The sequence below is a fragment of the Etheostoma spectabile genome, chromosome 15, assembly GCF_008692095.1.
Source record: "Etheostoma spectabile isolate EspeVRDwgs_2016 chromosome 15, UIUC_Espe_1.0, whole genome shotgun sequence".
NCBI lineage: Eukaryota > Metazoa > Chordata > Actinopteri > Perciformes > Percidae > Etheostoma > Etheostoma spectabile.
In genome coordinates, this window is record NC_045747.1 from 12,073,318 (window position 1) to 12,094,665 (window position 21,348).

The 21,348-nt window shown below is 41.8% G+C and overlaps 2 protein-coding genes across 5 annotated transcripts in view; both read left to right on the plus strand.

The window, feature by feature from the left end:
- Positions 1-1,399: 1,399 nt before the first annotated feature.
- Positions 1,400-18,219, plus strand: kank2 (KN motif and ankyrin repeat domains 2). Of its 3 annotated transcripts, none has more exons than XM_032537446.1 (13): positions 1,400-1,508; positions 8,032-8,116; positions 11,245-11,327; positions 11,633-12,997; positions 13,222-13,431; positions 13,532-13,640; positions 13,799-14,407; positions 14,512-14,599; positions 15,047-15,266; positions 15,458-15,600; positions 15,822-16,022; positions 16,128-16,226; positions 16,683-18,219. In XM_032537446.1, exons 3-13 carry the CDS (start codon positions 11,291-11,293, stop codon positions 16,737-16,739), a joined length of 3,138 nt encoding a protein of 1,045 aa, XP_032393337.1. In that variant the 5' UTR covers positions 1,400-1,508; positions 8,032-8,116; positions 11,245-11,290; the 3' UTR covers positions 16,740-18,219. The 3 variants fall into 3 exon arrangements, with proteins under 3 accessions (XP_032393337.1, XP_032393339.1, XP_032393338.1); XM_032537447.1 differs by lacking the exon at positions 1,400-1,508 and adding an exon at positions 7,268-7,286; XM_032537448.1 differs by lacking the exon at positions 8,032-8,116 and having other exon boundaries at positions 1,426-1,508.
- Positions 18,220-20,886: 2,667 nt separating this feature from the next.
- LOC116702928 (hemoglobin embryonic subunit alpha) overlaps positions 20,887-21,348 on the plus strand; it is an 886-nt gene continuing 424 nt past the window's right edge. Inside the window, exons 1-2 of one of the 2 annotated variants that reach the window (XM_032537476.1) lie at positions 20,887-21,068; positions 21,167-21,348. The exon at positions 21,167-21,348 is cut by the window's right edge and continues 35 nt beyond it. In XM_032537476.1, the coding sequence (XP_032393367.1) occupies positions 20,971-21,068; positions 21,167-21,348 (280 nt within the window). In that variant the 5' untranslated portion in view covers positions 20,887-20,970. Of the gene's footprint in view, positions 21,069-21,154 lie in introns of both variants that reach the window. The other variant, XM_032537477.1, reaches the window with a different exon arrangement.

The following is a 21,348-nucleotide window of genomic DNA, read 5'->3' on the forward strand; positions in this document are numbered from 1 at the left end:
CAGAACAAAGCAAAAACAAACGCACAACAAGGATGTGACAGTCAGACTAACCATACAGATAGTATCACCCAAAAAGAAAGAAAAAAAGTGAATGAATGAATAAAAAAAACATGCAGATAAATAAAAGAAATACTATCCTGTTTCCCTATCTTACCCGATCTCGTCCACATATGCAAACTTGTGTAACTTTTTGGGGAAATTATTTCATGCTACTTTCTCAAACCATATTCTTATGTTAAAGAGTTATTTTCTCTGTTAAAAACTTTCAGTATTGATGTTTTTTGAATATTTTAATTTTTCCCTCAGTGTGGTAAACTCCCTTATGTTTTTTTCAGAGAAAAGAAACCAATTTCTCCGATGAATTACCTGCAGTATCTGATAGAATAACTGAGAGGGATTTGTGATTCACTTATATAGGAAGTTATAAAAACCTACTGTGGCTTTTGATAGACCATAGCACTCAGGACCCTCTGCTAAATCACATTGCTTTCTATTTCCACACAAGCCTGCATTATTCACTAAAGTTTGTTTTGCATGGTTATAAAGAAGGCAAAGACGTATTTGATCCAGATGTCTTCCTGTCCTTTCTTTTCCATACTGATAGCGGGTTGTGGAATGAGGAGACTCCCAACACATACCATTAGTCTTCATTTCCTGTGGCGGTATGATGATCCACATTATAGCCTGCAATGTTTGTGTAATTTACCAGAATGAAGGGCCCCGCGTTTATATTCAGGTACTTTACAAAGAATTGCGATTGCTCAGTCAATCAGAGCTGAGGACTGGAAGTTTTCCAGTTGACATGTTCACTCAATTGTCAGTATTGTAGTTTAGTTGTGGGGAAGTAACTACAAATCTTACTGTAAATATTAAGTTTCAAGCTGTGAATCTCAAAATCTTTGTTTTTAATTATAGATTGGTCTTAGTGAAATATGTTGTGAGCGTTCAGCCTTTCATGATATTTCCTACATAGCTATGACAAACATTTACATGCTGTTGGATTTGTGTATCTCTGTGTGTCTGTCTCTCCCTCCCCCTTTCTTTTGTCTTCTACTTAGAAGTTTGTGCAGGTCATTAAATGTTCCTGACTGGTCCTCAAGGAATCTTGAAGGTTCTTCAAAGTTATTATACTTTCTGGGAAGCTTTTTGTACTTGCTGTTACATCCAACAGTGTTAAGAGGATCTGGCAGGTTCTTCCACTGAGGTTCTTTAATGTCCACGGAGAACTTTGGAGGCCCTTACTTAACGGATCTTTCTTGTAGGTCCACGAAGAAGCGTGGATCCTTGGCGGTAAATGAAGCCCTCTCCGATGATTGGAGACCCCTGTAGTGTAGAGATGATGGAGCTACAGTGTGAGCCGTAGGTGTGAGCTCGCTGCTTGGCCTCGTGGCCGCTGGCCCTTTAAGAAGAGCGGGAGGGGGAGAGCAGCATCTTGGCTGCAGTGTTTTTGTCTCTCTGTCAGTGAGCGCTCTTGGGCCGAGGCGGCAGAAAGGATTTCTAGAGGGCAGGTAAGAACAGCTTATAATCTACAATTTCTCTGTTTGATAACTGCAGTAGTCTCTCTTTGTCAAACCGTTATTTTAAAAGCGCTGGAGACGAGGCGTCTTTTGTGAGTGCGACTTTGTGAAACGTCGGTCCTACCCATTCCCCCGGTCCTTTCTTTACGAAGTAACGGGTCATTTATCCTCCAAAAACCACCCCAGCTTCACTTATACTCACAATACTACCTGCTTTTTGGACTAAATGTGTTTCATAAATTCACATGAGCATTTACCTTTAGAGGAATGTTAAACTAAGTCTCACGGTTGATCCTCCTCCGGTGCGTGCCTTTTTGTTAGAGCATCACTGGAGGCTAACTGCACGGCGGCGAGAAGCGCCGTTAACGAAAAATCACTATAATATCATAATAATAATGATATTCTTATTGGATGTACTAAAAGTGAGTCTGTCAAACTGAAATGTGTGTTTACAGCGACCCTTTCATTGGGGTTGGATGTTATAAAATAGGTGACTGTCTCTACAAAAGCTTTGCATTTTCGAAACGGAATGCTATCTGTTAAATTCATCGTAGCCTAAGTGATGTTTTCGTAGAGAGCTCATAGAGACAGAGGGTTGCCACGCGACCTACCTCAACTTTTGTCATCATGAATTAAAGCCGGAGTTTCAGTGTTGCAGCGAGCTTACAGACAGTATTGCATGTTGCAAAGCCCTATTTTTCCCAACGTCGTGTCTGAAAGAGCAAAGCATTTGGGTGTTTGTATTCTGTTTGTCCTTGATTATGAAATGTTTCCAAATGCCTCCCACATGTTCGTTAAACCAAATCTAACCATTTTCTAATTTCTTTAAAAAAGGGAAAGCTCAGCTAGGGGAGAGGGTGGGTCCGTGCATTATGCAAGCTCTCATTACTTCCAGATGTTAGTCAGCTTTTCGCTGCCGCTTCTCGCCCTCTAACGTGCTCTTCTCGCCGCCTGTTGCCGGTCAGTGGTCACTGAGGAGTTCATAGGCTAGCCTCGGAAGATGGATGAGGACTGATGGGGTTGTATGTCAGCTGGCCAGGGAGCGGGGGAACCAACTACAAACTGTATTTAACCACATTTGTGATCATTTGCACTTGCTCTAAACTGATGACCCTCATTGATTTCGTTTAATAAATTAAGACGTTAGGTCAAACATGAATGTTTCCCCCCTTTCCCCTTCCCCCTTATGGAGGAATGTTGGTTTAATGATTAACTTTATGTGACAGGATGTCTCATAATATGTGTGGTAGACTGTCCTGATTTATCAGTAAACACATCAGATGTCATGATGAAGGACTTGCAGAAGTTGGCAGGATGTGGGGGTAGTCATCAGCCTGTTACACTACATCATACAATACATCACTGTCCTGTCTTGCTGTTGTGTACTGGGCTGCTAGCTGTTTTAAATCACCTACCAGCAGAGAGCCAAAGATTGTAGCAGCTGCATGGCACTCAGGCGGGCTCGGTGCTGTCATTAATTCCGTTACATAGGCCGTTGTCTGTGGCTCCAATATTTAGTTTCCTGCAGGAATCTTGTATTAATTTTAGCCAGGCGTACCTAATAAACAGGCAAGTGAATATTTCCTTACTGTTTTGAGATCTTGTGAGTGTTAGTGTAACAACAGTGAAACCTGACTCTTCCTCGTTTGTCTGGGGACCCCCTGGAATCCAAACGGAGACCCCTGGGAGTCCCCCAGAATCTCTCTGGTCAGGTTCGTGTGCAGCTGGAGTTTCCTTCAGCAGTATTTTTTTTTTTTAAGCCAAACTGGAATGTGATTGTCTCATTACAGCTTTTGGACCCAGGGGTGCTCTTAAGGAATGTAGGGTTATAAACCCCATTTGCACAGTGGGCCACACGCCGGGCATTTAAATGGTTTACTGAGGCTAATGAAATTACACCCTGAACCTGCATGGGATTGCCTGTCACTGTCTAGGGTTTTATCACTTAAAAGCAATTTTGGACTGTTTTACTGCATGATGAATGAACTGTTGTGTTAACACAATATGCAGTTTTACCGGGAAGCTAGTGATAAAAGGATCTATAATGTTGTTAACAGGCCTTTTCAGCAAATATACATGTCGTCAGGTTGTGTTTTTCTTTTCTTTTTACACAATTAGCTCCATTATCCCATTTAGATCAGAAAGCAATAGGTATCTTATTCATGTTTACCACCCTAAACATTTTTACAACATAATTTGTTTTGATAAAACCTAAAGTTCTTAGTTGTATTAGAGGTTGATCAGTTTATAAAGTAGAGATAAACTTCCGGCCCAGTAAATTGCAGAAGTAGCATCAGCCTGATTTGGTGAAGACAGATTGGGTTAATGATTCTACTTAACTGTATTGATTAGGGCAACCAGTACAGGAGTATGTTCAGTGAACATATGGACTAATCTGGCTTTTGAGGCAGTAAGGACCAAATAATCTCACTTGATCTTCTTTAATACATTAATACACTCAGAAAAGCAAGATGGACTTTTCTGTCCAGTCAAGCACACACACGTGTTGGAATAGTCAATGTGGATATTTTCCTGGCCTGTTTTATTTTCTTCATGTCTGCAGTCTTTTGATCAACAGCTTTCATTGAATCAGAAAGTAATTGATTAGATTCCAGAGAGGGAAGCACTTTACTACATCACTGCTGCAGTAAGGTTACTACTAAGGGTGCTCCGATCAGGATTTTTGGAGCCGATTGGTGGAAGCAGTATTGGTTGATACCGCTCACCGGTCACGATCACCGGGTCTGTTTGAAGCCTTCTATTTATCATGTCACATATTTAACATATATTAATTTTAATAGTCTTAACAACAATTTACATGTGTTAAAATTAACAGAAGATAATGTATTGGGAATTGTCAGCTGTTTACTTTTATTGACAGGAAACGTTCAACATTCTACTTCCTGTTTCAGAAAAACACCTTAAACAGCTTAGAGTTTAAGAAATAAGCCATAATTCAAAATAAATTACAAAACAAACTGTTATTGTTAATTTACACAAACTTAAAGTTTACTTAAACGTAAAGTGCAGAGCAAAGAAAACAAAATCATATATCTTGGATCTCAAGATAAAAAGTCATGAGTTGTTAAATATTTTCGGCTTGTCCTCCTACTGTAATGAACTGAAAATATAAGCCATGACATAACAGTCACACATGTTTAGATAATATATCAGTAATTGTTTAGCTCTTTGTCCTTGCTCAAAATCTAAGAAAATTGTTCTTTCAATTACTGCAGACAATAGTAGTATCAATTTTTCTCATGAGTAGCGCGTCATCTGATCGATCAATCTGAACGGCCTTTATGGAGACCATCAGTCAAACTGTTTAAAGCCTTGATCGGCCGATAACAATCAGTGACTGATTAATTGGAGCATTCTTAGTTACTACCTCTGCTCGGCTGTGTTAAGTATACTCAGTCAGTACCACAACAAACGCTGACCTGAGCTTTTAACCCCGACAATGCTCTGACCGGCTCTCCACCACCCGCCTTACTGCCGTCTGGACTTCGTCTTCCTCCCCACCAGACCCCACAGTTTCCTTAAAACAGTGCTCTGGCCTCTCTGCTCTGAATCATTTTTAATCCCCACCTCCACACACAACTGCACTGGGATTTTTTTCTCTCAAATGCCCTTTTTCTGTGCTTTTTTCCGGTGCCGCTCCTTGCAGCTCAGTCCCACCCTTGCTCCGTTTCCTGTTGGAGGACAGCACAATGACCAATAGGAGACTGGCGGGTGTTTACTCTACTCCTGTTCCAGGAGTAATGGGAGCTGGCCGGCCCCTCCCCTTGGCCGCACTCTAGCCAGACTGCTCAGCCCAACGCCGTCTGCTCCTCCATACCACCACTGCTTAATGTAAAAAACAGGGCTTTTTTGCTTAAGGGCAGAGAATCCTGGAGGGGACGTCACTCTGGGTTATGATTTCACTGTCCTGAATTTAAAGCCCAAATTAGTCAAAAACCACATGTCCACCAGCAGCAAAAGAACACATTGTATTGCCATGTTGATATGAGATCATCTGGCCTCGTTTCACATGGTGAAGGCTCTGTCTGTCGAGCAGTGACGTACACCGTTCAGCTACGTTATGCTTAGTGACAAATGGCTGTTGTTGCTTCTACATTTAGCATTCTTTAGCTGTTCATGGGAGAGATTTGTTGTAATTTCTTCTGATTTATTATTCATGCAGGACCATTTGGCTGAAAGAAGCCATCTGTGCTGCAGGGTGGGGAGGAGGACAAAGAAGTCTTGGTAGATAGACAACCGTGTGTCCCGTTGTGGTCTTTATGTAGCCTAACATTTAAAACTTTTCTTCATATCTATATTAAGGTTTTTGCGGCTTGTTACTCTGAGAAGAAAACCTCTGAACAACAATCAGCTTTATTTAGTTAGACAAAGTGCAGCTTCTCATAGGGATTCTCTATTGTTGCTCTATTTTTAGGAGTGGAATGCACAAATGATGGTAATCTTTTAGGCGGAGCCATTTAAGATTATGAGGAAAGGGACTTTGAAACTGTATATTCTCATTGTGAGGAGCCTGCAGCCTGTGTGATCTTTCTGATCTTCTTGCTTTTAAAGCAGCAGAATACATTCTGGTGTCAGCAGCGGTGATTCATACTGGTGGAGTCCAACTCTGAGAACAGTCATCGTCTTCTTATTTGAGAAGTTTCCATCTAAAACTCTCAGCAGCATTTCTTTTTTCTTCCCCCCTCTTCCTGCAGTTTTGCCTTTCTTTCCGAACATTCCCACTCTTTCTCTCCCACCCTTCCTCCCATACTGTACTACTCTGCTCTGCTTTCTCTTTCTCTCTCTCTCTCTTACCCCTTTTTCTATCTGGTTTGCGCTCTCCCCTTGTTACTCTTTCTCCTGGGCTGGGAGGAAGTGACTGGGTTGTTTCTGGATCCTTTGGGAATAGAAAGATGGAGCTCCCTTTTCCTGTAACCCTTTCTTCATCAGACTTCAGACTATTGCTACATTGGCTCTGTTTTGCCATATCAGTAGTTTGGTATGAGAAAAGTGTCACATGCACTGCCTTTTTATGCTAAATTGACATTTGAAAAAAGGTGCGTCTGTTGTCAAAATGTTGCTACTGATTAGGGGGATAATACATCAGAAATGTATAATCATACATCTAAATCACTTGGCATTCATAACAGCAGTGCCCTTACCTGAATAAATCAACTTAAAAGCTACAGCTGTGTTTGTTGATCTGTGGGAGTCTTCAGGCCTCAGACAGTGTTAGGAGATCTGTGTGTTTTCATTTGTGCTGTGTGGGAGTTGATGTGAGTTCAAGTTGTCTCCTGTAACGTTTGGTATTTGTCTTACACAAGTATTTGCCAAACACATAGTTCACTGTATTTAATCCTGTCCTTTGAGAGCAGTTTATGGCATTGATATACGTTTCTAAAATCGTTTAGGGATGCATTCATAATATTGTATTATCTTAAACAATAAGCATCACAGAAAGCCGGCCATTTTTGGAGCCTAAGGCACTTTTAGATCTAGATATCAATCACTAAATCCTTGTATTTCCAGTTTATGTCAGTGTGTGGGTCCATTACAGCACTTCATCAACTGTTTGTTTGTTTTGAAGCAAATTTCCTTACCACATACTCATGCACACATCATTTCTCTCTCTCTCTCTCTCTCTCTCTCTCTCTCTCTCTCTCTGTCTCTCTCTGAGATGCCCCTCCTTGATTTATATTAGAACCAGCTGTGGAACAAGGGGCTGAATGAATGGCTCTTTGTGATTTGGCTGTCGTTCCAGTCTAAAAGGTCTGTTTCTCCCCCTACCCCTCCACCCTCTGTGGTATTGGCATGAAAACAATATGAAACAATGAATTGAACAACAAGTCTTGTTATGATTTAATGCAAAGGTCACCTATCAGTGTTTTTTAGGCTGCCAGACCCCCTGACCAGCCTAACTCTGAGCAGCCAGAGCAGAATGTATGAGAATCAGCAGACACAGTCATGAATCTTATCTGGTGGACATACACGCAGAGGTTTCATGGAAGGCCCATGAAATCAGTCTGGCTTTAAGGTGATCTGTGCAGATGATGGCTGTTCCCACAAAACTTCCATGGGCGTGTCTGCCCATGGATTTGGGTGTGCGAGTCACAGAGGCAAGTAAACAAAAAACATTGCCCAATCACATGGCAGGGAGGCTCCCAACCTTGAATTGATTAGAGAGCCTTGACTTGGAAAGAGGAATGGGGTGGGGGATTATTTCTAGAAAGCTGGAAGAGGAGGGGAGCAGCTATGCATGAATCAAGCTTCATCCAGGCTGCACTACAAGGAGGTCAGAGAGTGATTGGCATGTCATTGGAGTATATTGTTCACATCCGGCGTGTTAGTCATAACCACTGGAATGTTTTGGATTTTTTCTGGCTTTGCAACCTGTGTTTATAGTCTTGTGGGGTGACTCTTTTGTAACCTGTCTGTTTTGATCTCTGTCAACAGAACTATGCACCTTTTAAATGGAGTTGTAAGTTCAAATTTCCTTTATTCTTGTTTGGCACAGGTGCTGACTGTAAGAGTGAAAGAAAAGGAACGGAGAGCAAGGAGCCTGGGGAGGAGAGATCCCATCCTTGCAGCACAAGCAGCTGGTATGAAGCGGAAAATAAATCCCTCTTTTCCTAATTCACAAACCATTCCCAAGCTTGAGCAGAATAGTAATCACTAAAGTTTGAGAGAGTCAGTAAGGCAGTGGAAAAATCCATAAAGATCTTTTCTGGGTGGTGGGAAGAGTGGTATTTCTGATTAAACTATACTAAGGTCTAATCCTTTGTAATGGCAATAATAATGAGGTGACTCAATGAATGGAAGCAATGAGTTTGATAAACTTGAGAAAGATGACCTTGAAATGAAGCCTGGCATCCTAAATCACTTTTCAGGGTGGTCTCAATCCTCTGATACACCAAAGGCACATGACTATATACACATGCTGTAAATCAAATCCAGTTTTAAATCCTCCAGATACAAGAGTTTGGTTGTAAATGAATAAACTTGAAGCTCCATTGTACATGTGCAGTGTACATTTTCCACTGGTCTCTGCAAGGGGTAAAAAATGCTTCAGTATAATACAGTTATTCTTGTGACATCTTACAGGACATACCACAGACATGTAATTTGTGCTGGGTGACCTGCATCTTACCCCCTGAGGGTTGTCTTAATCTTAATAGCAGGGAATGGAGGGAGAAGACCAGGCAATGTTAACTTCCGTTTGTATGGTATGTAGCTGTGGGGAGGTAGGGGGGTGTAATAGGGGCAAGGCATTTGCCCTCGATGAAGCTGGCAAGGGAAAATCGTCTAAAGAATTGTAGTGTGACGCTGGGGAAGGGTGCACACTGGTTTCTGTTCAGATGTAATTTCAAAGGAACTCTGTTTGAATCTGAGAGAGAGGGAGGAAGGTCAACCGCTCCATCCTAGCCACACACACATACACACTCGGAGAGTAAGTCCACATGCTTACAAATCTGAAACACCATATGAGCCACTGTTAGAGTAGCAGATGTGGAGGCCTTAGCATGGGCACTTTAAGGGGGTGATGTGGAATGAGTGGCACCTGGAGAAGCAATAAGGAGAGTGACATTTTGAAGCAGAGAATAATGGGAGTTTGTGTGTGTAGATATGATTTGAAGGAGTAGAAAACTGCATTCAAAGTGGAATGCAATGGACAGTGTCAGCCGTCTCGTCTGCTGGGCTGGAGCGGTTGATTGCCAAACTGAAGATTCTAATTATATCTCATCAACTGACCCGTCAGTGCTGTCCTCCACCCTCTTGTACACATGCTCTCTCACACACATTCACACACAAAGACATGCTTGCTTACTCCCAACCACTCCTCTTCTCTCTGTCCTATTCTCACTTTCTAACACATGTAGGCATACCCAGATCACACTGTACAACATGCAACACATAATCAATCTAATGCTTTCATTTCATAATGGAGATAAATGGACACTCACACTGCCCCGCCTCAGATGCCTTTTAATTCTTATTTTTTACTATAACATCTTGTGTTTTCTTGTTTGTTTTTTCGGATCTTGGCAGTGCTAATATAAAGTGTGTCTTCAAATTGACATCCAGGACATCTGATAAATTCCTTAACTGCAAGCTAAAATATATTCTTAGTGACGCTTCACTCTAAAGTTAACAGTGTAGTAATGTTTTCCTATCACAAAGAATTGAGGTGTTAAAATGGGTCTGTATGTGCATGCATGCATACAGTATTTCCATGCCTCATAGTGTGCGGCAATCTTGGTATGAGAGGGTGATGAAGGGGCACAGATAAGGGGAGTCGCACCAGGACATTAAACTGACTACAGGACTTCAAAAATACCAAGTGAATTTAGTCAGTGTTTCCAAGTGCCCTACTTTTCACAAACGAGCAAGCACTGACTAGGGTCACAAGATAGCGGGTAAGAGAGAAAGCTCAACTCAGTTGCTGAAGAAACACAAACACAGCCTTAAAGTGAAGTGAACTGAGTATGTCCAAAAAACAAAGTGGAGGTTGCAGTCCAAACTTCTGATATTAGCTCCCTGAAGTCAAAAGTAACGTAATTATGTTCAAATGGGTATGCTGTGGATGGCTTAAACATTACATCCTCAGTTCCCACAAAGTGATGACCTAGAAAGTTAATCTTTTCCAAGCAGACACAAACGCAGAGGCATTGGCGTTGTGGGTTCTATATCGTTGCTGGCACTGAGAAGTTCTCTGTGGGAGGAAAAAAGCACAATCTTTTGTTTATAAAGAGTCAAAATGCATTACCCCTGTGTGAAAAATCTATTGAAGTTCTCAGCAATTCACTATGCTTTCTGTGTTGAAGTACTGAGCAAGTGAATGTGGAGGGAATGAGAGAGACAGTGACGAGCTGAAACCTCCTGATCGTCAGCTGATGTTGAGAGGGGGAGAAAGCAGCATAAAAAACATATTAAAAAAAGACATTTAGAGAAGACATAGGAGGGTGAAGATGTGGAGAAAGTGAGGGAGAGAAAGAGGAGAGAGCCTGTAAACCCTAAATTGAGAGGTGAAGTTAGCGTGCGCAGATGATTCCTAATAAGGTTATAACTGGCAGTCTCAAACCTCTGTCCTGGAATTAGCTGCCAGGAAACTTTCCTCTGTAACTCCTCTTCTCTGAACGCTAAGAACAGAAACAAACACAATCGACTGTGACCCACTATGCTCCCAAAAATGAACAGATAAAATTAGACAGGGATGCAGGAGGGTAGTATGGTGAGGTAGTGAAAGAAACCGTAAAACTGTTTATGACCATCACACAAAAAACTACGTGGTCAAAAAGAGCAATTGTTTATTGCTGGCATGCAAACCATATGTAGTTGAGTACTTGCATCTATGTAGTCCATATGCCCTTTTCACAGAAGACATTTTGTCTTGTCACATTAGGAAAAGCACTGGTGTAAATGTTCAAACGAACGATGGCTGCTTTCATTTCAGGGTCATTGTATCATGCATGTTTGCTCCCTGTCACTCTCACTGGAACACTAACATAACAGAGGCATCATGACTAACAGCTGTGCTTTTACTACTATGACCAATCAAAATGCTATGAGAAAGATGTTCATACAAACACTGATCTGGTCAGGTTTCTTTTCGGCAAACGCAATCATGTATTATTGCTTTAACCCTTGTCTTGTTATTTCTGCAAGAAAAGAAACTCTTAAAGATATTTGGTATGCTCATTTATAAATTCACGTGTCTGTCTCCCTACAGGTGAGAGTTGTTGGGGGACTGTTCGAATAGCAGCCCCAGGCTCATCATGGCTCAGGTGCTGCATATGGACCCTGGCTTCCCAGGTGCAGATTCATTTAGTTTTACTAAATAATACTGAATTAAGTTATTTTGAGGATAATTCATTATTTTTGTTTGGATTTAAACTGTCAAACAAATTCCAAATAATTTAACAATTATCTAGACACATATAACGTCAGGTTATAGTAACTGTGCCATTACATTTTCTACCAAATCTGCTGATTGTTTTAGAGTAAATATATGCAATATATACACAGTAGCCCAAGTTTATGCTATTTTCTAAAGTCTGAGCCCAAGATTAGACGCAGATTTCCGTTTTGTTTAAAAAAATGATTTCCTTCCCCCTCAGGGAAACTCAACCCGCCTGCTCCCCCTTCTCTGCATGGCAAAGAACAGGAGGCGGCACCCTACTCAGTAGAGACCCCCTATGGCTACCGTCTGGACTTAGACTTTCTCAAATATGTTAACGACATAGAGAAGGGAAACACTATCAAGAAGGTACCTATCCAACGCCGGCCACGCTATGGCTCCCTGCCCCGTGGCTATGGTTACACCGGCTCCTGGTGGACCTCCACAGAGTCTCTCTGCTCCAACACCAGCATGGACAGCCGACACTCCTCCTTCTCCTACTGTGCCCCAGGCTACCACACATCGCAGAGGCCCAGCTACAGCTCCGCCCGGGTGGAGAAGACCCTGTTGGATGCACGTAGGAAGCTGGAGGAGGAGAAAGAGGGGCGGAGATTCTCCAACCTGGGCAGCATGCACAGCAGCATTGCAGGGTCTAACACCTCTCTCAGCAGTGCACACAGCTTTAACCGAGCCCATGGTGGGGGCGGATCCTTTACCCCATTGAGTTCTGGCCTGTCCACCCCAGTGACCCCAACACCAGCACACCTGCAGCACGTCAGGGAGCAGATGGCTGCAGCCCTCAGGAAGATAAGGGAGCTTGAGGAGCAGGTGAAGACCATCCCTGTGCTGCAGGTCAAAATCTCTGTCCTGCAGGAGGAGAAACGGCAACTCAGCGTCCAGCTGAAGAGCCAGAAGTTCCTGGGTCATAGTCTGAGTTTTAACCGAGGTCGTTCCAGAGGAGAGCTCTACATTGACATCCCTGAAGAAGATGTGAGCACTGGAGCTAAGAGCAGCAAAAAGTCTGCAGGGCCACTGTCTCCCACCACACCCGAGGGCTCAAAGCTTCAAGACTCAGGGTGTGAGATTGAGGACACAGTGATTGTGGGTGGAGCACGACCAGATGCAAAGCGGGAAGTACGCACCATTGGAGTGGGACCAGAAAACTTGAGGGGCGGTCGCGAGATTGGAGTCGGCGTTCGGGAAGAGGATCTGGGGCTGTTGCCCGAGACAGAGGCTCTTAAGAATCAAGTGGGTCAACTTGAGGTCCAGCTAAAGAGGACGGTGCAGGAGCTGCAGGACTGCCAGCAGCAGGTTGCAGCCGTCCAGAAGGCTCCTCAGGCAGAGCATCCAGTCATGGCTACCAGTGTGGGGTGGCAGGAGCCACAAGGTTGCAGCTTGCATACTGTGGTCAGTTTTAAACAACTGCCCCAAAAGAGGGAACAGAGAACTGTGGGAATCCAGGTGTACACACTGGAGCAGCCTACTGTCGTGGAGGTGGGCACACGGCTCCGAGCAGAGACCTGCAGCTCCCCCTACCTTCAACCAGCTGGTGGAGTCGTGGAGGGCCACAGAGGACAAGCTGAAGGTCTCTGAAACTCAAATTTAATTATAAACCAGGATCTATTGCATTGCCATTGGATTGCATCAGTCTGTACAAGTAAATTGACAACTCAGGGCTTATGAGCTTGTGTTTATAAGGTCTTATGAAAATATTTTGATAAAGTAGTTTACATTTCATCTTATTGTATTCCTCCATAAGATATTTGATTAATTAAGGCTGAAAATTGAAGTCTTCTTTCTGTCTCACAGATGTTCCAGTTGAGTTTCCGATTGCAGTCAGCTCAAAGCAGGTGCGTGACGTCCTAAAGAGCGAGTTGTCCACATCGGTACCTGTAGCTAATCCTGCCATTGCTGTAAGCACGTCTGGTAATCAGATTGGTTTGTTGCATTCAAAAGAAGAAGAAACACATCTGCATACATCCACAGAGACTGTTCAGTCACAAGAAGGCCCTAAGACAGGTAACTGGACTGTTCAAAACCCCCCTTGACCATCATAATTTGTTCTAACAACATCAAGTTTCTACTTTATTTACTGTATGATCACTGGTATCTTTTCCAGCCTCATCTCCCCAGTCTTCTCTGAGGTCCATCATGAAGCGGAAAGCAGAAGGTGAACCAGGATCTCCCTCTACAAAGAAGAACCTACAGTTCATTGGAGTCAATGGAGGGTAAGTGTCAGTCATTTCCACCCACTGATCCAGTATACCCAGCCAAAGGTATACTGTCAGTTATAAATTAGAAATATTGTGTATGTACCTTGATAAAACAGGTATGACTTGCAAAGACATGAAGTTGTTTTACAGAAAAACTTGTTCTTGTGTTGCAGCTATGAGTCCACATCATCAGACGATAGCAGCAGTGAAAGCTCAGATGAGGGGAGTGATTCCAGTGAATATCATGAAGCCAAAGAAAAACTACCAGAGTTGGCAGTCCAGCATCAGCAAATAACCCACAGCAAGGCTTCCCAACCTCCAGAAAGCAACTGTGTACCTCAACAGACTGCCGTCAAACTTCCAGCCATCATTCCAGACCCACAGCAGAATCTCAACCAGTCTGCCACTGTAGAAACTAGACTGCCAGACAAAGCCCCCAGGTCACCAGCAACGGACACTGCCTTCAACTCCATTTTATCTCCTCCATGCCCATCAAACGATGCTGCCTCTAAAGAGGCTTTCAATCAGTCATCAGAAAAACTCACAGTCACCCAGGAGATCACCCCCACAATATCAAGCACTGAATCCACTCCTGAAAAAAGTTCCATAACATCCTCCGTTACATGTACTTCATCGCTGTGTGTCACTGAAAACACTGAGATTACTAAGCAGAAATACACCGTACAGTCAGAAACAACCGTAGTCTCCAGCCAATCAGAGCCAAACCTGGCAACGGAAAGCCTCGGAAATGACACTGCCACAGCACCGACCAAGCAAGTCAGGTAAATATACACATGGTTGATGGACAGACTGATATAGTAATAATGGTACTATTAAGCCTGTGTATGAGCATCAATGACTGATGTTGTCTCCTCGTATGTTTTAGACTGGACCTGAGTGACAGCCTGATGTCAGCTCTTCATGCCTTGCAGAAAGCCCTAGGGGAACCCAATGCTTTCAGCCAACAAGGAGCAGTAGGTGTTTTGATTCACTTTTTAACCAGGATAATTCACTCAGTATTGATACTGCTTTCCAGGAAATTCAGGAGTGTCCTTTTTTAAAAGCTATTACACTGGCAACAACAAGCAGAAGCACGATGAAGGGAAAACGCAGCTCTTCAAAAAAGGATTAATCTTAAGTGCACACAAAACATTTATAAAACATTTGCTCATTTGCTGCACTGAACTTGAGATGTTTTTTTCCCACAATATCTTTCAGCATTTTTGCGATACTGTAAGTACTGGAAGAGCAAACAACTGTGTGTTTTTCTAGAGGACTGGTTTCCATCAAACCCTTTTCTCATTTTTTATTTTGATATGCTTATAATGATCAGTCTGCATGTGAGCGGTGCTCTTGCATTTCTCTAACAGCCTGTCAGGTGTGTATGTGTCTCTAATTGTCCTCATTGTGTCTTTTCTCAGAGGGTAGCCTACACCACCGTGCTGCAGGAGTGGCTGCGCGTGTCCTGTCACAAAGCAGCGGACACGACTGTTGTCAAGGCCTATATGAACACCTTCGCCTCAGTCTCCCCTCAGCTGCTGGAGTTTGTGATCAACATAGCAGATGGCAACGGGAATACAGCGCTTCACTACACCGTCTCCCATTCCAACTTCCCCGTGGTGAAACTCCTGCTGGACACTGGTGAGTGTCAGTCTGTGTATATGTGTATGTGCATGAGAGAGAGTGAAGGGAGAGACAAGATTACATAAGGTAATCAGGTTTAAGTGCCACAAATCTTAAAACATTCTTGTCTCCAAAATGTCATACATCCCTTCATTGTTTGTGCTGCTGTTGTATCACCTGCCACACTGATTGCCCTACATACCTGACAGGCCTGTGTAATGCTGACAAGCAGAACAAAGCGGGCTACACGGCCATCATGCTGACAGCTCTGGCCGCTTTCCACTCTGACACTGACCTGCAAACCGTCCTGCAGCTCCTGCGCACGGGGGACGTCAACGCCAAGGCCAGCCAGGTGCGCCCTCTACTGTTAATTAGGTTTTACTGCATCCCACACACACAATCAAAACTCATGTGACTTACAGAGCATTTACATGTGCTTTTAAGACTGTAGATTATACTGCAGAGATTTAGTCATCAGACGCATGCTTCAGCATGTGAACAAATGCTGTCTAAATGAAAGCAATTTAGTTTAGTTTGAAGATGAGTTTAAAGGTCTTAAATGCATGTTTGTAGGCCGGTCAGACGGCGCTAATGCTAGCGGTCAGCCACGGTCGAGGGGACATGGTGCGGGCGCTGCTGTCCTGCGGGGCACAGGTCAACATCCGTGATGACGACGGCTCCACAGCACTCATGTGTGCCTGCGAACACGGTCATGTGGACATTGTGCGTCAGCTACTGTCTGTGCCGGGCTGTGATGCCACTCTCACTGACAATGTAAGCATATAGTTCCTTTCCATCTTCCTTTCTCTGTTTCTCAGTTCTTTTGGCATATCCTGCCCCAAATCCATCATCTCTCCATCATCCCCTTGTTTCTTACAGGACGGGAGCACTGCTCTGTCCATAGCCCTGGAGGCCAGCCAGAACGACATTGCTGTGCTTTTGTATGCTCACCTCAACTTTGCAAAGCCTCCTTCCCCTGTGAGTACTTTGAAATACTGCTAACACACACTTACTGTTAGTCATTAGGGTTTACTTTGTGGAGCAACCATTTTACACCAACATCACTAACTGAAGAAGAGGTAGATGAAGCAGATTGAGGTAAGGAGGAAAAAAGCACAGACAAATCTCCTGGAAAACACGAATGATCACAAAGTTGATGTTAAGCTGTATCATGCCAGCGTAATCATATCTGAACTACATTTTTACACATTAGCAGTAATTATTCCTACAACTTTACTACAGTCATGTACAGAACCTTTGGCTTGTTTTTCCTACAGTTCACATGCAAGAAAGACTTTGCAGTATACTTGGTCCCAGCAAAGTGAATAAGGAGCTGCACCTCCAAATCACACCTTATATAACCCTAACCCCATCAACACTAGTGAATGACCTCAAAGTTTTTACAATAATACCTTGTTTTTTAAACTTGTCTAGGTTTCACCAAAGTCTCCTCTCTTGGGTTCTTCTCCTCCTGCCGGTGAAACAAAATAAAACCTGCTTTGGCCACTCCACAGTACCTACTCATATAATAATGTGATTTTTTTTTTTCATCTGTGTACTTACCAGAAACAATTAATTTGTGTGTGTGTTTTTTTCACTTTCTATAATTTAAGTACATTATAGTGTTACAGTGTCTATAGATTATAGATTATTACATGATAGCTTGCACCATTGTTATCCATTGCTCTTTGTACACGGTGAATTGTTTTAATCACAGTGGTGTTTAAAACATGGATTTTTTGTGTGTGTGGGGTACAATCTGAAAAGTCCAGTCTTGCAATGATCCAGTTGTTAGCACTGTTTTTAGTGGCACTTATAAGTCAAAACTGTTAATTTGATTAATTTTACAGTTCATTATTATACACTTGTTGTTTATTCCACGTGAATGTTGCTTTATAGAGCAATGTGTTTTCATTATAATGTGTACAATAGCTCCTACACAGTAGCATCATTATGTGTGTGACCATCACAGTCATTTGGAATAACAAAAGCCACTCCTCTCATCGATAAGTGCCCTTGCATCAAGTTGCTCATTGGTGCTACAAAACTCAAATACAAAAAAACACCACTTCAACAGTATATCAATATTTATACACAAGGTTTATTTACTCCAGAGTATTTTTGATATTGATTTTTTTTTTTTTGACTAAATGCAGGACCTTCAAGGATTACAATTTTTATTTCACAAGCAATGGTTACCTTATTACACAATTTTTTTTAACCAGAGGAAAAAATATTATTTTGTGTGTCGAACAGATTTTCCAACATTTACCCAAAGATGAATCTCTCCCATCAGCTCTGTAACACTGTAAAGTGTGGTGATAGTATTAGCAGAGGCTTAGCAGCAGTGTGAAGAAGGAAAGAGGTCAACATTATTCTCTGAAGGCTACGGTACTATGGTCTTTGTATTTTTATATGTGAAGGTATTTTGGATGGTAGTAAGGAAAGATTAGAGTGTATCTCTTTGTAATATTCTGTGTTTATAAGATTTAACAAGACTTGGTTGAGAAATGACTGAAAGCACTGGTGTAGCCACCTCCGCTGTGGTCATAAGATTTGTCAGGGAACCGGAAAGTGACTGATTGGGGTCTTTAAAGGATGTGCCGTGTAAGATGTGAATATCAAAATAATATATGTCAACATAAACTGGTAGTTATTATGCCTGAGATCAAATTCCTTGAACAAAAGTTCATAGGCTATTGATGTCAAAATTTCTATTACTTTTTAAAGACTTTTTCACGATTTTGATGTTCTCTTTTAAGCAATTGGAATTTTATAAACTAAACACTTTTTTATTTAATTATCTTTTTATACATTTAGATTTTTCAAGCTCACACCTACTTTACGTAATCGCAAAGCCGTTTAGTTTATGTTTTTTGAAGGTAAATGTAAAATTCTAGATTATCTTTCTCCTCTTCTAATTTGTGCATTTTGGAAAACCAATAAATTAATAAATGTGGACCACACTGTTTCTATTGCATTTATACTTTTGCAATATTACTCTGTTTGAATTTTGAGCTCATGATAAAAATGGGTCTCTTGGGGGGGGGGGGAAATATTGTTCTTTTTCTTGCATATGTTTGTCATGCCCTTGCGCCATAGGCATTATGTTTTTGGGTTGTCCGTCCCTGCGTCCATCCTATTCTTGTGAATGCAATCTCTCAGCACAACTTGAGGAAATGTCTTCCTATTTGGCACAAACATCTACTTTCGAAAGGTCAAGGTCACTGTGACAAAACACGTTACAACAGAAATACCTAATATAGGAAGTTGTGTCATTTTATATCCCAAAGCTCAACTGCACTGTGACATCAGACTGTTCTTAACGCGATACTCTAGAACAGAAGGGGAGACATTTGGTCGGATACTGAAATGGTGACACTAATCTTGGGTGCCCATTTTACCACACCATACCAACACTATGGGGATTGTATACTGTAGATCTTCTCTGCTACGGGGTTGAAGATGTGTGTGAAGCATCCATATTTTCCAAAACAACACACTTAGTTTCTTTTATGAAATTATATAAATAAAGTATTCACTACATATAATATATGAGTATATATGACAGACATCATATAATATATAACAGACATGGGCAGAGATAAACTGTTGTCTGGTTTGTGGAGGAATACAAATGCAGGTAGGTGGTAATTCTAGTTTTATATTTGTCTCTTCTTTTTTTTACAGACTTGAAGTAATTGGTAAATAATTGTGTGTGTGTGTGTGTGTGTGTGTGTGTGTGTGTGTGTGTGTGTGTGTGTGTGTGTGTGTGTGTGTGTGTGTGTGTGTGTGTGTGTGTGTGTGTGTGTGTGTGTGTGTGTGTGTGTGTGTGTGTGTGTGTGTGTGTGTGTGTGTGTGTGTGTGTGTGTGTGTGGGTTAGGAAATTTCCACTAGAGGGCGTTTTAATTTCTAACATACAGTTAGAAGTACAGTTCCCACTTACAACAGGGTAAGCAAAACACTCCCACACAATTCTCCTGAAGTGGGACGTAGGTCGGCGTCAAACACGGGCCGACTGTGGACCTGTTGCCTGAATCCATCACTAAAATTAAAATAAGTTTGGGTTTCCAAGTGGTGTTGTAGCCTATTTTATTGTATAATGGACAGCCATGTACATTCCTTTAAAAAACAAAGTGTAGTTTTAGAGTCTGCACTAATCTCAAACAAACACTTGACATAGCACCAGCTGTGTTCCTCAGACAGCTGCTTGTCTTTGGGAGGAGTCCAAAAGATAACATGCCAATGAAAGCAATTCCTTTAGTCTGTACCATGACAGTGCTGTTATGAACTATGTTTGAGAAAAAATAACATTTTAGAGGACACATCCATGAGCCAATCAGAAAAGATCTGGTTATTTCTAATACCAGTTGAGAAAAGGTCCACTCACTTCAGCTTTGACTTTACAGCAAGCACTCCACAGTGATTCAGCTTTTGTTGTGTGACAGTATGTCGGTTAAATGATTAACTACTTCTCTTAGATTATTTTTATATTCTCCAACAGGAGTAATCATGAACATGACCACTATAAGTATGTAATGCCAAACTGTCTGTACAAAATGAACAGGGGCCTTATTTAACTCTTAACTCTGTCAACATTTTAAAGCTTTTAGCCCTAAAACAATTAATCTGTTCATTTGGTTACAATTAATGACCAATATCCATTTATGTAAGGCAGCAATGTGTAAACATACATTATAAGCTGAAGAGCACACTGGAAAAACATCTTATCTATTTCTTCTTTTGAATGGATCCACCCTGACAGCTGGTGTAGTGGGTTAGATAAACTAGACACACCATGTATGGCAGGAAACACAGAAAATGACTTCAGTCATGTTGGAAGAGTTTCAACTGATAAAAAAAATCAAAAAATAGTATTACTTGATTGCAGAGCCTGGATTTGACGTAGTCTCTGCATATATTAAACTCTTAAACAGAGTGTTTATTTATAAGGATTACTCTATATGACTTTTATATTTGCTAATACTTACTGGGGTGAGATTCTTTCTACAAGTCTCTAGTTTTTTTTTTTTTTAAATCTCATTTGCAGAACTTGCTTTTTTTCCTTCCTTATGTTGTTGCTGCTTTGTTTGTTTTTGTTTGTTGTCAAAACACATCACGGTAACACTTTACAATAAGGTACACAAACAAGGGTAGTTTCTGTTTTTGAAAGATTAACGACTGATTATTTACGGGTAACAACCCTTCTGAAAAAGGGTAACTAATCATTCGTTACTCTTTTAAAAACAGTAACTACCCTTTTTTTGTGTACCTTATTGTAAAGTGTCACCTAAATGAAATTAAGACAATAATAATTGCGGCCACTAAAATTAACCATTTTATTTCTTTGAGTTGAGTTGGGGGGTAGTGAGTTAACATAGGCTATTTCTCTGGAGTGATTGCTGAAACTTTAAAAGTTCCTTTGATGAAATTGTAGGCTACAGTAGGCTATATGTGCTGCCTAATGCTTCGACCTGCTTAATCTGCTCATCACATTTTGCCTATAATCATTGCTGACAAGGATTGAGGTTTGGTTCAAGGGCCGCAGTAGGAAGATTATATTATGTAATCTCAAAAAAAATGCAACTCATCACGTGGACCGTCTCACGGAGCCTATCTTCGATCATCGAGGGGGTCCTGGGTGTGTCCGTCCATGCTCTGTTTCAAGCATAAAACCCCCGCGGTTAGGCGGACCAGTCAACAATAGTCAAGGAAAGACAAGATGACTACGCTCAGTGCTAAGGACAAGGATGCAGTCAGAACCTTCTGGGCTAAAGTGTCTGGAAAGGAGGAGGAGATCGGCACCGATGCTGTCGCTAGGTAAATATGAACAAAGCTGACTGATGTAACCTGCTCCAACATTCATTGATTCATTTAGGCTATATATATTTATATATCACTCCCATCTGTTTACCCAGGATGCTGGCGGTGTACCCGCAGACTAAGACTTACTTCGCCCACTGGAAGGACCTGAGCCCCACCTCTCCCTCTGCGAAGAAGCACGGAGTGACTGTGATGAAAGGAGTTGCAGATGCTGTGTCCAAAATTGACGACCTGAAAGGAGGTCTTCTGCCCCTCAGTGAGCTGCATGCCTTCACTC

Bases quoted from the DNA above. Each gene is read 5' to 3' on its own strand.
- kank2 (XM_032537446.1), top strand. From the start codon at position 11,291: ATGGCTCAGGTGCTGCATATGGACCCTGGCTTCCCAG. The intron at 12,998-13,221 runs GTCTCTGAAACT...TCTGTCTCACAG, and splicing joins CCACAGAGGACAAGCTGAAG to ATGTTCCAGTTGAGTTTCCG. The intron at 16,023-16,127 runs GTAAGCATATAG...TGTTTCTTACAG, and splicing joins ATGCCACTCTCACTGACAAT to GACGGGAGCACTGCTCTGTC.